General features: G+C 45.2%; 1 protein-coding gene across 1 annotated transcript; it reads right to left on the reverse strand.

Moving 5' to 3' along the window:
• Positions 1-802: 802 nt before the first annotated feature.
• stox1 (storkhead box 1) lies at positions 803-17936 on the reverse strand. The gene is made up of 4 exons (XM_037465114.2): positions 17408-17936; positions 5045-5197; positions 1967-4628; positions 803-1385 (listed from the first exon to the last, which is right to left on the reverse strand). The coding sequence occupies exons 1-4, from the start codon at positions 17736-17738 to the stop codon at positions 1232-1234; spliced, it is 3300 nt and encodes a 1099-aa protein (XP_037321011.1). The 5' UTR covers positions 17739-17936; the 3' UTR covers positions 803-1231.
• Positions 17937-23996: the final 6060 nt, after the last annotated feature.

Below are 23996 nucleotides of genomic sequence, written 5' to 3' on the forward strand. Positions count from 1 at the left end.
GTCACTCTACCATATAAAATGTTTTGGAACACCAGTCCCATTAATTCAATGTGGGAATTCCAGATGTTGGGCTGTCACTTAAGCTCTTGAGTGTTTTATATCACGTTTTATAGGACCATAGGACTCAAACTGGAATTTCATGTTAAAGCTGTAATTTGATCTTTGTGGGGAAAGCTCTCGCGGATGGCCCGCTAATAATGAATGTCACGAAACTACAAACCTTCCCGCCCATCACATACTACACTGGTTTACATTCCACCCCGTATGCAGGCTGCTGAGGTAGACACGTTTGAGATTCGCCATCACTAACCGTCAGAAATAAAAGCTTCTCCGCCGTCTGGATGCAGAACAATGTCTGGTTTACATCACTGATATTTACACTAGAGATCACCCTTAAACATATTTTCGTCTCCACACAATCCGCTCTACAAATATATTTACTTTAAAGAAACTGTTACATTCAATATAACCAAGTGGGTAGAAACATTTGATTTGTCAAGAATTTGATAAAAAGTATTATTGGTTCTCCAACTATGTTGCTTTCTTATAAATTCCAGTGGCCAGTGGAATGGGAAATAAAAAAGTCCACCAAATTGAAAAATTCACAATTTATAGTAAAAAACTCATTGGTTTAAGCGAATCAATTCGCAAATGTGTTCTTAATACGCATTGCGTTGAACTCTAATGGCCTCCATATGAATTTAGATGGTTTTTCTTACTTTGTCGAAAGTACTTCTGTGGATACTAAATGTTTAGAGGGAGCAGTAATATGACACAAAAGAAAATCGTAGTTGATGTTTACCATTTTATTTGTGATAATTGCTTTGTGACAAGAAAAAGAAGGGAACCTCTAGGAGACGCTATTGCTATGAACATTTATACTAATGAGGCACATACACAAGGGAAACTGAACAAAGACAGAAAAATATCACAAAAAATGCTGTCAATACACCACACATTTAACAAGACATCCACAGAAGAAGTCAGCAAATGAGTCCTTGTCTACATTACATTTCATATTATTTACAAAAAGAAATGCATACATACTGTACATCTGTACACAGACCACTGGTTTAAAAATCCATCAATACATGGATGAGGAGGTGGAAACCTTCCTTATTGGATACGTTACTGTCCTTTTGGACGCATTTGAGCTGGAGGGTCCAGGCCGCGGTTTCGGGCCTCTTTACGTTGAGTCCCGTGAAGGAATCAGGACTCAAGGCTTCGACAGCTATACGTTCATCACGGGAGTGAGCTGCAGCAATGAGCTCTGCGGCCGAATGGCACTGCTCTTCGAATGCAGTTTCTCCAGGTTTTGTAAGAAGCTTCTCCTCTTGAGACCCTCCAGAATGACAGTGTTACTGGAGGCCAGACTGACACGGGTCCTGTGGGGGGGGGGGGGGGGGGGGAGAAAGGCGTTAGGTTGATATATTTATAAATATGGCATCTGTATTAGGTGACGTGTTTCATGCATCCCATCTGTACACACACATATCGGGGGGGTGGGGGGGCACAGCGAGTTCAGTGTCAGAAAAATACTTTTTTTCTTCCTTTCTGATTATAACACGAGAGTTTAAGTGCTGCAGAGTAATTATGAACAATTATCAAAATGACTCCCTCCTGTCCAAATACTGGATGCTATGATTGGTCACAAGGTGTTTGTTCAGCTTACTTTAAAAAGGAAAAAACACATTGGGAGTAAGTCCAATCACAGACATGTAACCCAGAGGTTAACTAACCTCAGTACAGTGTTTATTTTGCCTGTCTCCAAAGCTCCTCCAAAATGTTATAGGATTGAGTCGGGCAGACAGGGGCTTAAAGTGTGAATACTGATAAAAAGACACTGGCCTGAAGAGAACGTGGATCTGGGCTGCAGGATTAGGAACTTTTTTTGTAAACGGAAACCCGATGACACAGTATCCTACTGCTGCTGATGTGAACAACTTTGAAGAAGAGCGGCGCTCACCGTGGAGAATCGATGCCACTGTCCCCTGTGACGCTCCGGTTCTCGCCTGCTTCCCCCGTCTCCGCCCGTCTGGCTCCACTGGGCGCTCTCACAACACCCCTTTGGGTCCGAGGAACGCCCGTCTCATCACGCTCATCCGCCCGCGCCACCTCCGCCTCACGTGCCCAGTGAGCCGATTCGCCGTCGCCCTCGTCGCCCGATTTACGGACCGTCTCCGCGTCGGATTCTACCTCACTGGTCTGGCAGTAGTCAAAGATGCTTCCGTCTGCAGCGTCAGGTGGTTCGAGGCGGTCCGCATCGGGGTTGACCTCACGCTGTCTCTCCGTCTGGATCATGGTGGCTCGCCTGGGGCTGGGTTCCCCTTTGGGCCCCGGCGATCTGTCTCTCTGACGGCGCGGATGGAGTCTCCAGCCGGTCTCTCTCGGTGCGTTGGGGCTGAGGGAAGGCTCCCTCTGAACGGGTGAGGTCATGAGATCGCTGCCCCTGGAATCTTCTAGCGGCTGGTGAGAGTTGGAATCGTTATAGTGATGGCGGGGCCCCGGATATTGCACATCCGATTCGTGGCCATGGTAACCGGAGCGGTGGCCACGGTAGTCCGCTACACCTTTACGGTACGCCTTCGAAGCATTGGGGATCTCCTCCTCATTCAGACACAAGGAGCTGCAGCCATCCTCATCCTCCTGCTCCTCCTCTCTCTGATAGAGCCTATTGTCGTCTTCTATAAAGCCGGCAGTGTCTGTTATTGAGGGAGGGCTGTCAGCCATCAGTCCTGGCCTTTCTCCCTGGCCCATGGTCCTTTGCTCCATGCTACTAATGGTGACGGGTCGTATGTCCCGTTGTTCCTGGGTGGCTGTAATTTCACAGGCCTGCTGGTGTGACGAGAGCTCTGGTCCCTGAGTATTATCCCGTTGAGGCCTGGAGGTTCTGAGGGAGTGTCTGCGCTGTAAAGGGGGCTTGTGCCAGGGCTGAGATGGGTCATAAGAGGGGTTCATGACCGTCTCGTAGGAATGTGTGGGGAGAATTGCTGAGTATTGTTGGACATTAGAGAGCCTGTCACCCAGGGCTTGGCTGGGGTCAGGTGCCCCGTTGCATTCTGCGTCCTGAAAATGCTCATTCACGCCTTCTCTGTCACAGCTGTCCTTCCCGCTCCCCTCCCTCTGACATCGGCTCTTGTCGTCCATCCGAAGCGTACTGCTCTGTGGGTAGGCTGAGCTGTAGTCCGGGGGCAGCTCACTGTTGATCTTTATGTCTGCTTGGAGCAAATGATCAGCTGTGGGGTCCCTGCTATGGACACAGGTGTACCTGTCCTCAGATGTAGGGGATTTCCCTGCACGCTCTACATCTACTGCAATCACTTTGGACCGATTGGGGTCCCACGATTTTGATCGGTGAGACGTTCGATCCATCTTTCCTGGCCCCAGAACCTTGCCCTCTTTTACCTCTTGCCTTCTGTGCTCTTTGTTGATGGTGGCAGAAATAATGGGCTCAGCGTCTTTGATCGGATGAGTCTGGAACGGGTTTTCAATGCGTTTCTTATAAAGCGATTTGCCCCCACCTGCTCCGCCGTCTTCCACTTGATCTTGTTCATCAACACGGATTTCCACTCTGAGCCGAGAAGGGATCAAATCCTCCCCCTGTGGATAATCATCCGCACTTATTGGAACCTTACTCTTAACCCGCTCCCTCTCCTTTTCCCTCTGCTTCTCTCTCGAGGAATGGGCCCTCCTTTTGCTGCGAGAGGCCTTCTGCGCAGATCTTCTCCCTGCCTTAGAGGAGTGATGATGCCTGGGTTTTGCTGGGATGTCAGTAGACATTCCCTTGTCTACGCCCTTATCATCTTTGTCCAAACATCTGTCCAACACTCTGTCTGTGGCTCTTTCCCTTCTCTCCTCCAGCTTCTTCATTAACACTGTGTGACGTGTCAAGTTGTCCACTGTCAGTTCAGGGTTGATGCGTTTGATGATGGCATGCTCCAGGTCGCGGGGTAAGTTGTTCAGGTCCTCCTCGTCTCTTACTGGCCACTCCTCTGGAGGGAACTGGGCTGAAAACGATGTGTACTCCTTCTTTGGTTTCTCTTTCTTTCCTCCATTCCTCCGGAACAAGCTGAGACCAAACTTCCTCCCCGGTTTGTTGTCCTTTTCTTTGCGGCCGGTGGCGTTAGTAGTGGCTGTGGTTTTGCTGATCTCGCTGGCGTGGCAATCTGCAGCTGTGGAGGTGGACTGATGCTGCACAGTGGGTTTGTGATCTAGCGGTCTCGGCCACTTTAAGCTCTTGCCTGTGCATTCGCTTACGGAGAAAGAGACAGAATGCTGGTCCGGGACCGTGGAGGGAGGGACGGCGGCTGTCACAGCAGTGCAGGCGTTATCAGTGGACGTCTGCAGAGGGCTGAAGCAGCTGCAAGACTTGCAGTGTGCCACCGGCTGCGGTTGAGCGCTTTCAACACAGGCCTCGTTGCTCAATAGGTAAGTGATGGGAGGAGGTGAGGGAGGGTCGTCGGCTGAACCAGAGGTCCACCAGCTTTTCTCCCGGACCATGGTGTTGGTGATGAAATAGGTCTGAGGGGTGACGATGAAGTAGCCCTCGCCCGTATGGTAAATTTTGCGCTCCTTGATGAGATTGCCTAGAGCATTGTAGAGGATGTCCTGAGTCGGGATGGTTATACCTGTGACAAATAAGGACAAAAGAGCATTAAGGACAAAAGACAAGCAGAGGGACAAATTGTGTCCCGCCAGTAAAGTATAATAATTCTTTTGCGAATTTACATTAACGAAAATATATTTATTCACTTTCTGGGGAAATTAGATAAAAAGAAGGATAATACTCCGATGTCTATCCATTAAATAGGAACCTAAAGGGAAGGAGGTGTTTAGCTTTAGCAACAGAACAGTAGAATTGTCCTTTGAGGCTCCTATAACACCTCCCTGTTGTTATGACGATGCTATTTTAACTCATTGCCTAATCTGAGCTAACTAACCAATGGCGATGGCTAACAGACAGATGTAATTGCAAATACTCTTCCTTCACATTTATCAAAACGTCTAATCATCCCTTCTAACAAGCTGAAGCGATAGCGATTACCTGAGTGGGCTTTGCTCATGTAATTGATTAGCGCTTCCTGGTTGACGGTGATTTGAGAGGAGTTCATATCTGAGATGACGGAGCACAACACCTCAGCCAAGGGAATGAACTGGGACTGGGGGACGGGGGACATCTGCACCGGGGACAGGTCACCTGAAAAACACATACACAAACCAGCGGATTGTTGAGTGAAACAGGTGGGCCCGCTGCAGGAGACATACACAAACACACCTGGGTTTGAGAGGTCCCTCTCTGACTTGTGCTGCATGTGAAAACAACCAAGTACTGGAGTTGCGTTCCTCTCCTAACCACCTTCTAAATCATGGCCGATGTGGTCCATTTATGTGAGTTATATGAACCATGCCTGACTGCTTTGCAAATTCCATCAGGATTGGGAAAGACCACGGAATTCCATTACTCCCACAGAAACGACCACAGGTCCAACTGCTGGGCAGATCAGATATCCTGCCCCTTATATCATGCGGCCCCACACGTCTAGAAGGTGCCCTTAGACAAACAAGTTACTGAAAGTGAGAGACGAGGAAGAATGACGCAGACGGAGTGTCGGACAATAGTAGGAATCGTTCTGCATACGCACATTGCCGCCGGTACAGTGGTCCCCTGACCTGCCAACCGGGGGGGGGGGGGTCCGATAAAACCAGCAGGCTTTTTAACCATGATACCCAGCTGCTTATAAGCCAGATACAATAGAAGCATTTCATTTCAGTATCAAAAAAGATCAGCAGAGTTTCGCACGTGGAGAAACGTAACAACAGTGGTTAACTTCATTTGAGCAAATGTTTTGGCTGTGCCCGTGTTCGTGCAAAGTGGGTTAAGATAGCGGTGCCATAAAGGTTCCTCAACAACCCGTTAACAAGATGGCACATCAAAACCGGCTATATTTAAATTATAGATTACTTTGAAAGTCTCTCAGTTCCAGTAGTTATTTTCTTCAAAGGAAAGAGGAACTAAAGACAGCAGTCCCGGGAAGCTCTTTATGAAGCAGAGCTCCATGTCAAGCACGTTACAAAAGACACGAACATCTGCCCTTTTGACTAATTCTCTTCAATAACATACCACTCACACATCACAAAGAATGATGTTTAGTAATGAGAATTCAGCTGAATGAAAGCACCAAAACAGCACCAAAACAAACGAGATCCCTCTGCTGATGACAACCCATCTGGGTTGAATTTACACAAACTCCCTTCATATGAGGAGCAGACACAAAGGCACGGGCATAACCTTACCCACGGGACCGGAAAATTGGTTTTGGTTAATCAGCTACACCTAAATAAAGTAAGGACCATAGCGGGTCAAATAGGGGAGATCAAACAGAAAGTCCTCACCTGATGTGTTTTATTTACTATCAAGAGTATCTGACTCAACTTTAGAGCACGAGTCAAAACAGGCCACACACGTAACTTGAACTCCACCATGTAGCCTGTTGGCACTGTAACTTGTTTTCGTTTTGCCCCCCCCCCCACGCACTTTCAAGTTTCCATTTGTGCTGACAACAACACTTTGTGTATGGTTGTGATAATTAGGCTTAAACACGTGCAGCGTTTGACTGTGAGCGATCCTCCCATCAACCCCAGGGCATTCAACGAAAACACTGCCGAGCTCACACTTGACGTAAACTAAACATTTACAACCCTCACACTTGAACCACTTATGTCCGAAGGCAAGGGAAACAAACAACTGATCAAATATCTGCCATGGTAGAGCGTGACAGAACACATACCTACCAGACGCACACAGCCGTTCTTTGGTGCTGTTTCCTGATCTGGCTCACAAAAAGTGGCCCAGTCAGAGCCGCATAGTAGTAGACCAAGTAATAATGCGGTGAGGATAAAAAGGGTTGGCGTTGTCGTGAACTAACTAGTAAAAAAAGAAAATGTCAACGCTCTTCAGTTATTGGTTATTTCATGTCAAGCTGAGCCTTTCACAATAAACGGACAATCACAATAAAACTAATTAGGGCTGAGGAATGGCAAAATACTGGAATTTCTACCCGCACAGTTGAATAAGTCCCAATAGATTGGTGCTGGAATGAGCCCTAAAACCCGGGAATGAGTTTTTTACCTGAGGTTCCTTCGTATTTGGGTTTTGGGTAAATTGCATCAAATAATGTTGTTTATTTGTAAAGAATATCTTTCTAAACAAAACATAAATGTCATAAACGTCTGTGTGACACAAAAGAAATGCACTAATTAAACTTTTGTTTTACTAAATATACACATTTTATCCTCCTCAAGGACTATGTCAAAAAAGCAATTACCAAAACAGTGAGCTCGCTTAAGGCTCATAAGCCTCACAGAGAGGGGTCTTTCTTTGTAGAACCGATCCTGTGGTACACGGCGGGACTGTAAAGAAACAGCCATCTGGTCTCCCCTCGACTCCGCTAGAAGACGTTAATCTGACTAAACCTCAGAGCGGATATCTCAATAGTAGTCTCCCTGGGCAGTGAATTAGTGCTGCTGACTTGGCTACTCATTGTTGTTAACTTCCTATAGGAATGTATGGCAGGCTGTCCACATAGCAACCGCTCATAACCACCGTCAACAGTGAGGACATGATAGGGTCAGAGAAGGGGGGGGGGTAGTCACTACCCCTTTGAGTGACTTCTGGATACCTTTGCACGGAAAACAGAGCGTGGTCCTCTGTGACTATGTCCTGGTTCGGAGCAGGCTATGTCCTGGTTCAGAGCAGGATATCCTGTAGCACATATGCTAATATGACTTGTCCTCTAAATGGAGTTAAAACCAGAAATGTGTGAAAGCAACAGGCTCTCCCACACATGACCTTCCAATAACTATGGGCCCGAAAGCAGGACTGACAACAGAGAAGAGAGACTGACAATGAAGGTGTGAGACAGGGGGGGGGGGGGAGGTGGGAAAAGAAGGACACCTACAGCAGTGTATTTGTGTAATGCGAGGACGGGCACGTCGGAGAATGAGAGTTTATTGAGTCTAACATTAGCAGGCGTGACCACTCACCGCCGTAACCATCTTCTCTCCGCGGGGAACAGACCTCTGTTTTCCTGAAATCTGAGTCCGGGCCAGGGACATTACACTCATTGTCACACACAGCATGAATACCCAGCTGGGTGCCACGGCAACCAGACTGCATGCCACAGGGAGGAGGCAGGGAAGCTCAAACGGGAGAAAAGCAGATCAATAAAACCATTTAAAGGGGCATTCCACCAGTCTTACATGTCACAGGCTGTTCACTCACAATGGTTAGTCCTGCTCGGCCTGTGGAAGCTCTATCTGATATCTGATGTGGCTCTAAAAAGAGAGCAGGAGAATACACCTTTATCCTGATGTATAAATCATCTTGGGTCTACCTACTAATTAATGTCCCTCCCCTTCTGGTGTGTATGGTAGTCAAAGACAACCCAATCATTTTTTATCATGTTTTTCTTGTAAAAATGTATTTTTTACATTAATTATGTCAGTCTTTTAGAAAGCTGTTGCAGTACAAGATCCGACTCTGATTAGCTTTTCACTCTGCCTTTAAGTCAACAACACAACAATTAAACTAGTTGCTTTCCAAGCATATTTTAACCGTAGTAAAAGACAGCCTTGCCTTGTATTATATGATCTGTGGTTTATTGAACTCAACCCACACAGACTAAAAGCCAGGAAATATCAGGCTCTGCTGCACAGATTGTTCCCCCCAAATGTTAGAAAAGCACAATACTAAACTGCTGGAGTTAAGTCTTTCCTTGAGACCCACCATCAGAGGCATTAATGTCAGAGACGCCAGCAGCTTAGGGAAAGGATTCTTTTGTTGCTCCATTGGAATCATCATATGAATGAGCATTGTTTTTTTTGTATTATTTCTTATCCCATGTGTCATCCCTAGAATTCCTAAATTAAATCCAAAGTATCTCAGTGAGAGCCCTTTGGCCTTATGCATGTTTTACATGACATCTTTGATTTAACGAGAGCATTGCACTTCTATATAAGAAGATAAAATGCCTGAAGTTGATTGATCAGATTGTGGAGATGATTGACAGAGACCTGCTCTCTTCGATCCCCACTGAGATCCCTTTGGCTGCTCACACTGATCAATGCCACATGTGTTCACATGGCTTAGTTGTTAGCCGGCCACATGAGTCCCATTTCATACGTGATTGCATTACCTCCAGTCGCTTGGAAGAACATTCTAACACACCATTCAGAACATACTGTGGACCTTCCATGAGCTGCAGTGAGAAAGATCATTCCTCGCATTGACACATGGTGACAGACTAGACTTAAACTTTAATCATGCCTTTGTGGAAGACCGGATGCAAAAGCAGGAAAGGAGGTTGCACAACATGTGACTGAATCGTACATCTGACCTTTCAACTCTATGTTCATGACCTTTCATTTCAAATCTAACTGAAAGATTGGACTTCCCACAATGCCCCGCTACATGGCCTTTCCTGAAACACAGACTCACAGACAAGAACCATCTTATCTCATCCTGGCGTGGTTTAATCTTAAAGCCCCAGTAAGCAAACACACTAATCTTCTCTCTCCCTCATTAAGGACACACTGCATTGCATTCAACATGAACTTGAGGTCCACCCCAAACTGCCAAAATACCCCTGTATGCCATCGACTGAGACCCTGTGAGGAACACGCTTCAGTGAAATTACAGTAAAGTCTCCGGTGAGACAATGTCAAACATTCATAAGGTCAGATTTAGCGTAATGGGACGAGATGCCATCTGTAATTCATGTTGTGACTGCCTCCCAGTCCCACCACCACTTTGCTTTGTTTCGGGTTTCTTGGTCTAACAGGCCTCCTTGACTCCGCCTCTCCCTTCTCGCGTGTGTGTGTGCGTGATTTTTAAACTTTTTTTAAGTGCTTTACGAGTTTGTGTCTCCCCCTCCCATAGAAGACACAGAAGTGGGCGTGGCCATTAAATGGCCCAATAAACTGAGTGAAAAGATCCCCCCAGAGAGCAATCACAGGCTGAATATCCCAACAACCAAACCTCGCCCAGTCTAACAACGCTGCCCTTTCCTGTCCTTCCCCTCTGAGCACACAAGTACTGGACATGACTTTACTATTAATGTAAGCACCCCCCCACATTTTACTTAAATAACCAGTAAAATGGCCTCAGCCACTGATCATTTTTACAGCTTCATTGACAACAATAAAATAACCAAATCTGTCCAGACGTGTAGGCCTTTGGTAAATATTTGATCGGACCCACTGAGAGTTCAGGATCTCAGAGTACTTGTATTTAAATATTAAGGATTTAACCTTATTTATTAGTTTGCGATATGAGCACTAACTTTTGAATGCTACATTTAAGCAAACTGTGGTCATTATTAAGATAAAAAGTAAAAACACTACGACTAAAGACGATTCATGAGCAACTTTGAGCGATGAGAAGAAACACAGTCAGTCGTTGTGTTGACTCACATCGCCATAGAAACCTCCGCTGGGGCAGCAACCTGCCACATGCAATACAAAGAAAAAGAAAACTAACAACCAGCAGCAGCGGTGTAATGTGGGTCTCTTTAATCCAGCTGGAGCCTTGGGACTCTCTTTGCCAAACCAACCCTCTGACATTTAATGTATGTTGGCAGGACAGCACCGACCGGCTGTGAATAAGCTTCTCAAACCGGCAGTCCCATTTAAACATTTACACTCACAAAGTTGGTCACCACAGGTCTTGGAGGAAAAATTCTTTACGCTTCAACAACATCAAATGGTGTTATTGGAGTCTGATTCAGGGACAGCAAAATGTGACCAGCAGTTCATGGCGAAACTATTAAAATGCCAAGATACCAAGCTGGTGGTCAAAAAGGATGTTCTTGTGAAATAGGAGATACACCAGAGCAGGGTCAGGCGTGTACTTTTCACTCTGTGTAACATAACGCCAACACATGTGTTGCCAGCAGACATGATTTAAAGCACAACGCTTTATTTTCCAATCGTTTTACGTCATACCTCTTCAGGCCTGATGGGTCACACCCCAGCATATGGCTCTTGTCTGTGAACGTGAACACAGCCCCTCAGTCTGCCAGAGGCGTTTCACAGCCTTCACATGTTGACCACTTCTTACCTTTGTTCTTTAACGTCCATGTTTTTCTCATTTCTGCATTGAAATTACATCCTAGTCTTCCCCAAATGCCAGATCGGTCCCAATCTCAACTCAGATCTAATGACTTTGAGGCCGAGCCTAACACTTCATCTTAATGGCGGACGCTCATTCTTAAGGATTCTCCAGAGATGATAGAAATGGGACCTGAAGAAAGATTTAAGGCAAATGGTGAAAATCATTTTCACAGAGGTTGCGATATCCTGGATTTTTTAATCAACCAAAAAATAGCTAAATTACTTTATTTGAAAACCTAATTTCTTTCAAAACTGAATTTTGTCCCAGGAGGTCCCAGAGGTGCTCATGAGATGGTTGAACTGACTTTAGATCACTTTGTAATTCATTTGCAATTATACGGTTAATTAAATTAAAGATCCAGTAAATGCACAATGTGTCTTATTCTGATCGCCTTGCATTCGAAGTAAACACATTTCCTTCTTGAGGGACATGGATGATTGTTCATGTTCTTCCACTGCAAAAAGTAGAGGACAAAAGTCCAATAGCTAACTAGCTACTCATCTCCAAAATACCTAAAAGCCAACAATGTTGTTCTGTTTGTGGATCCTCTTTTTTTAACCGCATAATATACATTATACACAACTTCAGTTATGATGAAAAACTAAATGTGTTCAAGCATCTCCAGCCTCCCCCGGTTCGTTTAATGTAATGGTATTTTCACCCCTCTCCATCCATGTGGCTTTTCCCCAACGACACCGCACCACAAACACAGACACACACACACAATGCAAGAGGGTTTCCAGCAGTTCAACCCCCCCCCCCCCCGTTACAATCAAAAAGGAAGGGAGTCATTGGTTGCAGATGAAACCCATTTCCTCTTATTTGACCGACCGAGAGGTGCAGCAGATTCCTGTGTTTGTTGTCCCAGCATTTGGAGCAGAGCTCCCGTCCAATGTCCGCTATATGATCCATAAATTCCCTGCGACTGGTCAGCACACGGATGGTTGAAAGTATCTTTCACTCCAGAAACACAATAACACCGCCCTTTGCTATCAAAGAACCCAATGGTATGCTAACTTTGCATTTATCAACGCTAAATGAGGCAAAGAAAACATCCTGTCAGGAAACTGAAGAGTACTAGTAACACCAAATTGAATGCGCGGCCTTACTTCTGTGTCGACCCATTTGTCGGAGCAGAGAGTGAGTGATGATGAATCCCACAAGGGAAACTTAAGCAGCCGCTGACAGCGTGTAAAAGCTGAGGGATACGGAGGAGCTCCTCGACTGTTGTTGTTGGCGTTGCTCCACACCACCGCTACGAGCGGGTCCAAAATCCTGGTCGATAAAGAGGCCGATACGCCCCGATTTGCTCGACTGCACCAGGGGTGAGCTTCCTGCTCGATGGGAAAGGATGTAGCTAACAAATGATGTGCTGAGAGGTATGCAAACACATGTGTGAGCACTGCGGACGCCTGAGAATAGAGGTCAAGGTGTCCTCGTATCGCAGCTCAAATCTTTAGTAAACCATGTCAGAAGTGCAGGAATTAAAAGACTTTCTTGATGAATGCAGACATACTACTGGCACAGGCACAGTTAAAGACAATACGAGTGTTTCTTGTATTGTAACTTATACCACTAATGCAATTTAAATAGCAATTTAAATCTTCAACAAACACCCACTTCTCACAGGGTCAAAACCTCTAATGTTACCATTCAATTAATCTCCAGTCAACTGTTTATTTACTTAACTTAACGTTCTGTGATCTACCAACCAACAACAACAAGGCATTCGAACCTCAACAGGGTGTGGGGTATAGTACAGAAGATTCGATCTATGGTTTCCATTAACATTTCACTCCTGTTCTTGCGCGGAAAAAGATTGAACCAAATGCCGTCACATCTCTTCATCATATTGAGCTTGAACCGCAGCATACACTTTAAATCCATCCTTTTAGCGTTGGGGGAGCTGGAGAGTGATTATCTTAACCGTTATTATTATTATTATTGAGAGCTGGCCCAGGCGGTAATGTACCCCCCTGAGGGCGGTCCCACGGTTGCCACGACGTACAAGGAAAGTTCAACCATCTCAAATAAAATATAGAAATCGAGTGCTAATTGAAATGCATCCATATTTAAATGGGTAGGAAAATAAACATGGATTTCCAAATCGGTATGCCATTCCTCTGTAATTTGAGGAATTTCGCATGAAAGTGGATGAAAAAAAAGTTGGCAAGTGAGCAGAGAAATGGAAACATGACTGTTGTGTTAAAAGTGAATTACGAACAGATGCAATAGTTTAAATAAGTAAAGAACTAAATTGAATGTTAGCTAACCAATGAAGATTCAATAGAATTAACAAAATACTGTAATATACACATTTAATCACCAGTGTTTTACATCCAGTTCAAAGTGAAGAATTACAGACAAAGGAAGCTTGGAACCAGTGAAATCACTAACGGAAGCTGAACAGACCAGTGTGTGAAGAACACCTGGATACTGTATTGATGTTTATTTGCCTTCCAACAAACCCTCTGAAGCTGTATGACCTCAAGGGGGCTTGTTAGCAAGGAGGTTGTAACCTTTGACCTGTGCTGCTTAGTTAGGACAGGGTGGGCCGTTTAAAGCTGGTAAGGGGGTGTCATGGTTAATAAGGTAACATCTGGAAGAGTTATGGCCATTAGTGAAGCGCTTTCAGACTTTGACAAAATACCCCCATGGAAGAAAACAACCACAAGCGTGAAAATAGAAACACTTTCAAAGGGATGAGGAAACGAGACTCTGAAGCCGACGAACTGAGGGGAGGATCTCAAAAGGCAATGAAGCATTTCAGGAATGCTTTACCACCTCACAGTGTGGTGGGTTAAATGAAACATGCCATTTAAAAGTGAAACTTTGCCTACAGGGGCAGCATAGTTGTGGCTCAGTTCTGCTAAGATGCACAGAGGAGGATCGACAGTATTTTCTACAGAGGCCAAAGAAAATTGCTTTTTCATGGCGAAAGTGAGAGCCATCATCTGAGGAATCATGCAAGTCCATGTTCAAACAAGACAAGGGCAGTTTACGGCGCTTTAACTGGTGAGGATACAGGACACCTCATTACACCAATGGCTGACTCCATATAAATGTTTCAGCTCTTGCGACAACAGGAGAACTAAATAATGCACAACCAGATAGAAGTCATTATGAAACCTCCGGTTTCAAAGGGAGAGTCTCGATAGTTTTTTCAGAAAGAAATTAGTCCATTTTAAGAATGATTATTTGTGCATCTTCATACACAGTAAGACTTCAGTTCAATGCACAAAAAGTACTAGTTTTAAGTTGGATCAGAAGATCAATAGCGCTTCCATGGAGCCAGAGCCAACAGGCGATTTGTCGAGTTTTACACAAAGACTGGACAGCAAACTTTGGCCAAGGCAAAAATAATAAGTCAACCAGCACTGCTGCATTTTATTCATTAACATGTTTCATCTCGTTGGTGTCCCCCTGCCTTCAGTTTCTATGGGAAACCGTATCATCTCAGCTCCAGTTAACGCTTTGACTTTAACTGTCAACAAGATAATGAATGAAGAATATTGAAAGATTCCTTCACAATAATATGATAATTGGAGCATGTAAACAGGATGAATTTATCGAAACAAAGTAAAGTAGTAAATTGGATATACTGGATATAAAGTATTATGCCTGGGAGCAAACAGCAGCACCACTGAGCTGAACAATTTAACTTAAGTTCATTTATTACGGCAACATACAACACACTACTCCCATTGTCCTTGTAATAATGTGAAGTACCTGCAGGATACAATATCCTGATAATAAATGATCAAGGAGACTTAAACAACCCTTATATGAATCTGATTCCTTGGAGCATTCGGGTGACGGTGTGAATGTAGACATGTCCAATGTCCCTACTCTTATAAGAATGAAAAAAACCACTGATCGTTGAGGAAAGTACTTTGTGGCGAAAAGGCAAGTATTATTCTCTTAACGGCTGTTCAAAGGATGAAAATTGCTAAAAAAGATAATTCAAAGTAAAAAATGAGAAACCCGTTCCCGAGTTGAAGCGTAGGGGTCATCTCCAGTACCAGTGGGGCCCATTCCCACAAGAATAACAAGGATTGCCTGTTCATGCTAACTCCTCACCCTGTCTGTTTACCTCAGCCCTCCCTCCAACCTTCCCCACCTCCTGCTCACCTCCTTCTCTGCATACTCTCCCCCCGGCAGAGGCCCAGAGAAACAGTCTGTCTTCACTCAAGCTATCAGCACTGATAGCCAGACAGCACCAATGAGGATGTAGCTCTAATTAATTAAAGATTATTGTGTCTGATTGCCTGGAAGCTTTGTGTTGTGTCAATGTCTCTCTATTTCAAACCAAGTAAGACTACGCCTGGTTCATTTTAAGCTGAACATCCTCTAAACCATCTCCTCGACTCGCGTCCGCAACGTCACGTCTCGACCTTGCTCTGACCGGCGAGGAAATAGCACTGTTTAACTGTAATGCACCCTGTAGCTCCAAACAATTCTGTTTTCTTTCTGACATATTTATATCAGGACAATGTCAAGACCTTGCGTCTTTGTCTGATATCGATCTACGAGTCTGACTCCCAGCGTCTCTCGCTGACCATGAAGCGATGGGGGGGGGGACATTAATCCTGGGAAACAGAGAGGCAGCGTTGGTCGGGAGCCAGTGACTCACCGCTGACCGAGTCTCAGGGAGGAGGCAGTAAAGCAGGCCCTGACAGCCAGGGCCAGCGCTAATCTCCATACAAATGGCTGCGGTGTGAGGCGGAGGACTTGTAAAGGACGAGCAGGAGGTAACCTGTCCACACACACACACACACAGGCGTGTTTGCTTACAAGTTTGTGGTGTGGAGCTTAAACACGGAGGAGCCTATTCGGGTGCCGACCGCCTGCCTCACATCCGACTGCGAGCTCGCGCACGTCCGCGTGGCTCTTTGTGACGCCGGGGCCCCTGGCATCGCCCTTCGGCTCACATGGTGTTTGTTTGTGAAGCTGTCTCACGGCATGCCGGCCCCCTCGCCCTCCCCCTCCTCCGCCTGCTTCTCACGCCCTTTCCCGGGGGGGGGGGGGGGGGCTCCCCTTGTGTGGTCCCCGTACCCCACCGTCACACCACATTCCTCCCGGTACTCGTCCGCGCAGCGCTCCATCTGGCAGCAGGTAGACGGAGGCAAGCAGGCAGAGTGATGCTCAGGAAGAGATACGCGGTATTGGAAAAGACGGACCCCGAAACACAGCTGGACCAAATGGGGGAGCATATGGGTGTGTTGCTGCAGAGATGTTTCAAAAAACAAAAGAAAAAAGAACCTGCTGCTGCTTAACTATCGTGCCAACATTGGGAAAACCTTTCACTAACACCGTTTTAGGAGTGGTAAAAGGTTTAGGTTTGCTGTTTCTGTGCAGCTGTATATGCTCCTTTAAAAAGGCATCTGAGGAAGAGAGCCCCAAAGAGGGGGGGGTGGGGGGGGGGGGCAATTAGAGGTAATTATATGGTCTACGGAGCTTTGTTAACAAGCGTTGGTAAATATATCACTGTGTCGACAACAATGGGAGGATGATTAGTCCCCTCCGACACACCACACCATCGCAGAGAGAGAGAGAGAGGAGAGATTTAAGGAATATTATCGTCTCTCAGGTAGCAAACACCTGTGGGTTCGCTTTTCACTGCTCATCGCAGGAAATGTGTCTTCCCAAATTATACCCACAAGGAGATTTAAAGAAGAAGAATGAAGAAAAACTGGGCAAGTTAAATCTGCAATGTAAATATAAGGAAAAAAAACAATACAAATATTGGTTTTGAGAGGGTTTGAGTTACCGATTAGACACACTAAAATGTAAGTGCTGTTGACACTGCAGGACAACTTTTGGGTTCATTCTTTTGACATCGGACTGAACGGAGTTCAGAGGCGAGTGAAACTCTCTGATAAAACAGTCGTAAAATTTCACAGAGGGAGAAGGAAGAAAAGTTCAACCCTGCCAGCTCTATGTTGTTCAACGTTTATGGCTTTCACACATTTCTCTCTGCGTGGTAAACAAGAGGTGCTGTGTGACTCTACAGTGTCCCAGAGAAATAACACATTATGCTCTTGGATGACTGAGGTGGCTGTTCACCTTGGTATTTTTATTTCCACCTGTAATAGTGCTGTGTGCATGCACTGTGTGTGTATTGCTGGCCTGCTTCATTCTGTCACAGGATAGTTTCTGGGAACCTTCAGTTACTTGCAGTTGTGTGTTTGCTTTTATCTTCGGCGATATTCAACTGACAGAACTGATGTTACATACCGACAGCCTTAATGATAAGTCCCTTTGGTGACCTCAGAGCTCTGCGCATCCACGCTTCTCTCAGCACCTCCAAGTTGTTTGCATTCCCTTGAACGAAAAGCACCAAGTTTTCCATCCATCCCTGAAAGCACACTTCGGCCATGGCCTTAACGAGCCTCTTATTCCAGGAACTGCGCAGATTTTGAGCCTTAAAGTCCGCAAACACCTCCTGTCCACTCGTGGCACTGGCACTGATTTTCCCTCCGCCGGCGCGCAGACTCTCGTCGTCCGGCCCGAAGACGACCGCGAGCGAAGCGGCGGAGAGCTGCACGAGCCGCTGCTGGTGAGACATTTTCTAACGGCCAGCTATCATGCTAGAAATGAATGGCAATGCACTTGTCGAAAGAGAGTCCTCCCTTTCCAAAAATCCAAATCAACGTCTGGCCGTGCCACGCATTCCTCCGGCGCGCGTCTCAACCCTGCAGCGAGTGAAGCGGAGGCGCAGCGGACGTCCGACGGGTTTCTCTCGGCTTCCAGAGCGACCAATGACGGCGGAGAGGAGGAGCGCTCCTCCGCCTGCACGGTCACACAGGTACACCAGACCTCCCCCTGGCTGCTCACCGGCGTGCGTGTGCGCGTGTGTGTCCTCTGATATGCAGGAATCAGACAGGTGCTGTTTCACTAATGACCTGTTTTGATTTTGAATGTCCGTATTCTGTTGTTTATTTTTTGGCTTATTGTTTTCATTCATTCGAGTTTTTAGCAAGATCTCGTCAAACTGAAACGTTTTGTTTTTTCTTCTTAAAACACGATTCAATGGTGAACCTGCACAGGAACGTCGCCTGCAAATTGCAACACAGCGACAGATCTTCACCATGAAAAGAGAAAAGGTCTCAATTAGGTCCAAGTACATGGAGGGCTTGTAAAATACTCTTTGCACCATCAAAGGAAAAGAAGCCATCAAAGCGTGAAGGTAACCTTATGGTTAGGGATTTTGAATAATTTCCTTCTCTACTCCCTTTGTGGATAGTTGGTTTGCGTTGTAAAGTGGGATCTCATATGAAATGTGAAGCTTGGAGCAATGTCACAACATTGACTTCAGAGAAAATTTTGTTCAATAAAATGTCTTGATGCTCAAGGAACAAATTTACAACTTAAACCAGAACCAGCTCCCCCCCCCCCACCCCCCCACCCCCCAACCCATGCTTTGCTCACAAAAGAGGGGGCCCCATTAGTCCCGGCTTTTACTGACACTGTACCAGGCCGAGTCCGAAGCACAGACAGACACCTCATATATCACTTGTGACTTGAGTTTCAGGAGCGCTCAGGGCCCGAGAGGCCGGGGGCCAGTCTGCCTCAGTGTGGTATTAGAGCCCGTGCAGCAACAGGATATTGAGCTTCCTCTGTACGTGAAAAGAATACATCACCTCGGCCTACACAGGATGAATTATGTGCAGTGCGTCCCGGGGGGAAGCAGAGTGGAGGGAAGTTAGAGGGCAAGAGAGAAAACATTCTGTGTGGGATACAAGATTTATTTGAAGAAATTCTTTGTGGTTATGGATTTTTGATAATGATTTTAAACATCATTTTATTTCACAATTGCTTCAGACGCATGAAGTTGCAGCCAAACTTTGACAAAACAGTATTTCAACCTTATAGGGGAGATTTCCAAACTAATTCTGTCAGTTTGAATTTGGTGAATGAATCAATATTGAATGGAACCGTGCAAACAAAACAAAACAATGTTTTAAGTCGTCAACTCATTGTAAATATATAATTCAAGCAGATATACAGATATAATTGTAACTGTGTGTAATAAGAGCATTTTTTTCCTAACCATAAAGGTAACCTGTGGGTTCATTCAACTCTGGCCACGAACTGCTTTTCTTAATGAGTCACGGCCTTTTTTTGGATCACACATGACGACGCAGATTCATTATTTATGAGGTTTGAGGGGCTTTTCTCACTCTCACCTTTCCTACTAACTCATCACAGTTCTAGCCTCTGCACAGACGCTCGTGGTGCTTTGGGCATGAGTGAAAGATGGTTCTGTTTTGGAGCATTTTATTTAATCTGTGAGTGGTCAGTGAAGAGAGCTGACAGGAAATGAGTGCAGAGAAATGGGGGGATGCAAGTGAAGTCCACAGCTCACGACTCAAACAGTGAGCACAGGACGGAATATCGATACAGGACATCAAATGGGAAACTGCTTTCTAAAGGATCTCCTTAATTACAATAAAAGCACAGCATGTTTATTTTAGTCTATATTCACATGTGTGGTATTACACACATGCAAACACGCAAATGTTTGTTTGCATTAAACGGAGGTTTGCAGAAATGCTCCCATTGTTTGATAATGTTTCCTTCCTCCAGATAAAAATATTGGCACACACTTTGTTTAATGTGAACATGGACAATGGGACTTGGCCCACCGGCCCGTCCCGCATTTCAATTTGAAGGTCTCTTTTTTTTCCAAATGTTTAGTCTGCTGGTGGGACTGATTTACAAAAAGTTCAACAAGTTACCATAATTATATGAAATCCGGCACTGCGGCCCCTAATTTCCAATTAACACACGGATCAAGTGTATCTTCCCCCTCGTGTTGTGCATGAAGCAATTTCCAAGAAGTATCAGGTCTCCCTAAAGGCCAACGACCTTGAGGTGAATGCATTGTATATTTGAATATGAACATTTCAGTGAACCACAAACCTGAATCTAAAGTTTGAGTTCCTGCATACTAAAACATCTGGTCCTGCCATAAGCTGTTGGCCCTCAGGACATTTTCTGACTGAAACAGCCCCAGAAGGCTTCCCCTTACCTCCTTGCCAAGATTAAATATGATCCAAATCATCCCTTAAAGTCAGCAGAATTCCTGCACATGAGCCAGTAGGGACATGGTTTAATTTCTGAATCAATAAAACCTTCATTTTTGTAAGTCTTACATGTGTTTTAAAGGGAGTATAACATCTTTGTTAAGGTTACACTTTCACTCAGGAAAGTCCTAGCGGAGACGGTCAGTGCTGCTTCATACAGTGGAGGTCAGAGGTTATTCGAGGGTCAGGTGTAGGCCGTTTACTCTGTAACCCGATTGAATGGTTCTTCAGAGAAGACAATGGGATTAGAACATTTAAGAATAACAAGGCTAGACTGCTATGATTGATATTGTGTATTTAGCTCAACATGCTCCACATATTTTCTTGCTTAAATCAATATTAAAACGTCCATTACTAAATATCACAAATATGTGCTATCCTGTTTGGTAATCTGTACGACCAAAAAGCGAACACATGTTGGAGTTTGACTGGATTCGTGTGCTCACCAGCCTCAATGTTTTCCCGTTAGTAGTCTTTACGTTGAGCCAAGCCAGCTGGTGGCTGGCTCTAGTCTCACATAGCTACTCTAGATTCGTATGGCACGATACATTAAAGAGCGTTGAAGAGAGGAAAAGGATCGATAGCCCGCTCATGTCTCGGTGTTTACTGGAGCTAAAGCCGGGATGTAATTAGCTTCGCTTATCAAACGGATTGCATGGGCAAGAGCCTGGCTCCAGATGACACAAACAATAAAAATATAATAAAAAAGTTCAGCGCATCAGTCATGCGTGTGGGTATTCTTATTTAACTCTAGAAAGCAGACAAGGTAATAAATAAGTAAGCACATCTCTCAACATATGGACTGTTCCTTTAAAATGCAGAGGATGGACTCTTAAAAACATGCAGATGAAACTGGAAGCAGATGCAAAATACACTTCATTCATCAACCATGCTTGTCAGCATCTTTTTTTCATCAATGTTAGTTTTCTTCAAGCTTTATGTCTGAGTGAACATGTCCAGGCATCCGTGCTGGTTCTCTGTTATTACGGTTTCATTATTTCAGCACTCTGCCATCACCGCCGAGATCAAAGGAAGACCAGGCGGGTTTGTGCTCCCTCTCGACAAAATTGACATTCAAGAGAGTAATGCACGCTGCAGCGCTCCTGAGCACAAATCAATGCACATCTTAAATGAAACCTGCAGGAGCGACTCACTTCAGAGTCAGCTGGGAGCCAGACAGACTTAATGATAGTGGGTTTTTACCATAAAACATGATTACTTGGTCTGGATTATAATTGGGTCATGTTGTTTTAATAAGTCTAGAACCGAGAGGGATTCCAGCAGAGCACTTAGTTCTAAGAGGAGGAGGTTTGCTTTTATACTCGTTTTAGAAGAGATTTTTTTACCAGGAGTGAAAAAGAAAAGAAAGAGATTTGGAGTTGCTTTGAGCACCGTGTAGTGCGTTGGGCTGGTGAGTGATGGTTTACACCCACATCCTCCTGAGCCACACACACACACACACACGCACCAAAGAGCCTGTGGACATGCTGCAGATCACAGCCGTGTGAGAGATGTCTACAGCTGCACATTGAGGTTGTGTGAAAGAACAGGAGGGTTGGTGGGTTGAGTCTCCTTCTTCTTCCACACTGTGCACTATCCACGTTCACATGGCTGAGTTCACAGGTGCAGCCGACTCTCAACAAACACTGACCTCCAGAAAGCAACAACAGTCTCTCTTTGTTTCCAACAAGCATTCTGTATTTGCGTGTGATAGGTTCATCACTGCGTTGATATGTAGGTGAACAGACAAAGCAAAGAGCTTTGATTCGTCTTCAGTGAAACAATTGTTCATTTTTTCATTTGGGGGCTTTGAGCTAAGAAGAGCAGAGTGAGAGACAATGTATCCGGTATAATATTTCAGCATGCTAGTACGTGTCTTCTTGGGGAATTGTGATTGACATTCTCTTACGATTTTATAACATTGTATAAAGAAAACCGGTATACCTTGGGAGCAGCGGGGGAGTTCTTTGGCAGCTCTTATTCTCAAGGTCAAAGGATTCTTTCTCTTTGGTCACATTGTAGTATTCTCAAATGTTTAAATGAAATAAAAGACAAAACTTTGCCACTGTGACTGATATGAGGAATACCAGTATGATTTATTTGGCTTTTTCCTGAAATACATTTCCTGTTTGTATCTGACAGTATCGTTTTGCACTGTTTGTGTGCATCAGTTTTATTTATTTAGATCTTTTCTCTAAATGCACTGTCCACCAGGCGCCATCAGCTGATTGCCAGACTTGATCAACATCAAGGCTTATTCGGTCTGTGATGTGTCACCTGTCACCAAATTAACATCCAGGCCCGCCGCTGCTATTATATTAAACCAGGATCTAAATGACCAGAGCTTTGAACTGAAGAAGCAGAGCCTGAACGCCTCGGCGCTGATGTGACATCAAAGTCGTGTGGAGTATATGAGCTTCATTAGAGGACCAAAAAAAAGTACACAAAGGAACACATGCTCTTATTATCACAGAGAAATAGAAACGTGCAGGAACACACAGAGGAAACGGTTGGTAGGAAGAGCAGGTCTGCTTTGTTTCAAGAGATGCCTCCTTCAATGTGATGTGAAGCATGCAGTGAATGTTTCATGTTGACATCCTGGGTTGTTTTTAGCTCTTTGAGTGAAGGAAGCAGAGCTTGGGGAGGCACAAACGAGGAATACAGTAACCATCACTAACTAAACTAAATGACCATCGATCTTTCTATGGTGTTGGTGGAGACCAAAATCTGAGCTAAAAGGAGATTGATTAGAGCCGCTCATGGCACCAAGTCCATCGGTTCATACCGAAGATCTAGACCTTAAAAACAGGTCACCATTTAATTAGAAAAAAGGCAAAATACTTTACTTTCTTTTATTTTTCTGCCAATAACCCTTTCATAAGGATGCCACAAAGTAACTCATGTTGTCACAGGATAATTTAACATTAATGTAAGACAGCAGAAGAAATAGAAACCGAGCCTGGGTTCTGTGTTTTTTACACGTTTTTTTAAATGTTTTTTGTGCTCGGACTGCTGACCATGCACACCTGCAGCCATTGCACCAACCGGTAGTTATCCCACCAGCTGGCCTGACCAAATATACACCCGCCCACCTACACGCATGCACGCACACACACACACACACACACGTTGTCGCTCCATAGATGTTTGGGTCCATGTTTGCGTGCACTGTGTCAAAGCCAGATTTGCTCATTTTACAATGGGAATGTTTTTTTTCCTACATGTAGCAAGCTGGCACTGGAAACATTGGGTTCCCACTGTATGATTATCTTATTTAGTGACATACTTTCCTTCGGGGCAGTATGCAACAGCCATTAGGGATGATCTGCCTCCCCCCCCCCTCCCCCCAAAGTGTAGATACTAAGCCCGGATGAATGCGGCGCTTTGTGTCACTATTGTGAACCGGTGAAATATGAAACTTGCTTCAAATGGATGTGAAGCGGGGTAAAGTTGCATTTAAGGGCCTCCTGGTCCTGTAGCCATGCAAGTGAGGGGTTGTTCATACTTACACTTTACCCGAGGAGGAGACTGCATTGGATTGTGGATGTCCGGCTGGCCTCCGCGGGCCTCGGGGCGGCGGTCCGCGCCGCACAGAGCTGAGGTGTCCCCCCCCCGCTGTCCCAGACGCCCCAGAGACACGCTGTCAAAAACAGCCGGGGAGGTTTCTCACACTGAAACCCAGTATTCCCGGGGAAAGGCCCGCGAGGGGGATCGTTTCCTCCGCGACTACGCCACTT

This window comes from Pungitius pungitius, chromosome 13 (genome assembly GCF_949316345.1).
Source record: "Pungitius pungitius chromosome 13, fPunPun2.1, whole genome shotgun sequence".
Classification (NCBI taxonomy): Eukaryota; Metazoa; Chordata; class Actinopteri; order Perciformes; family Gasterosteidae; genus Pungitius; species Pungitius pungitius.

What these genes read in the sequence shown, in the direction of transcription:
- stox1 (XM_037465114.2), bottom strand. Translation starts at nt 17,738, where the DNA reads ATGTCTCACCAGCAGCGGCTCGTGCAGCTCTCCGCCGCTTCGCTCGCG. An exon ending in ACTTATCATTAAGGCTGTCG is followed by an intron (nt 5,198 to 17,407) that starts GTATGTAACATC and finishes TGTGTTTTTCAG; the next exon opens with GTGACCTGTCCCCGGTGCAG. An exon ending in CATGAGCAAAGCCCACTCAG is followed by an intron (nt 4,629 to 5,044) that starts GTAATCGCTATC and finishes TATTTGTCACAG; the next exon opens with GTATAACCATCCCGACTCAG.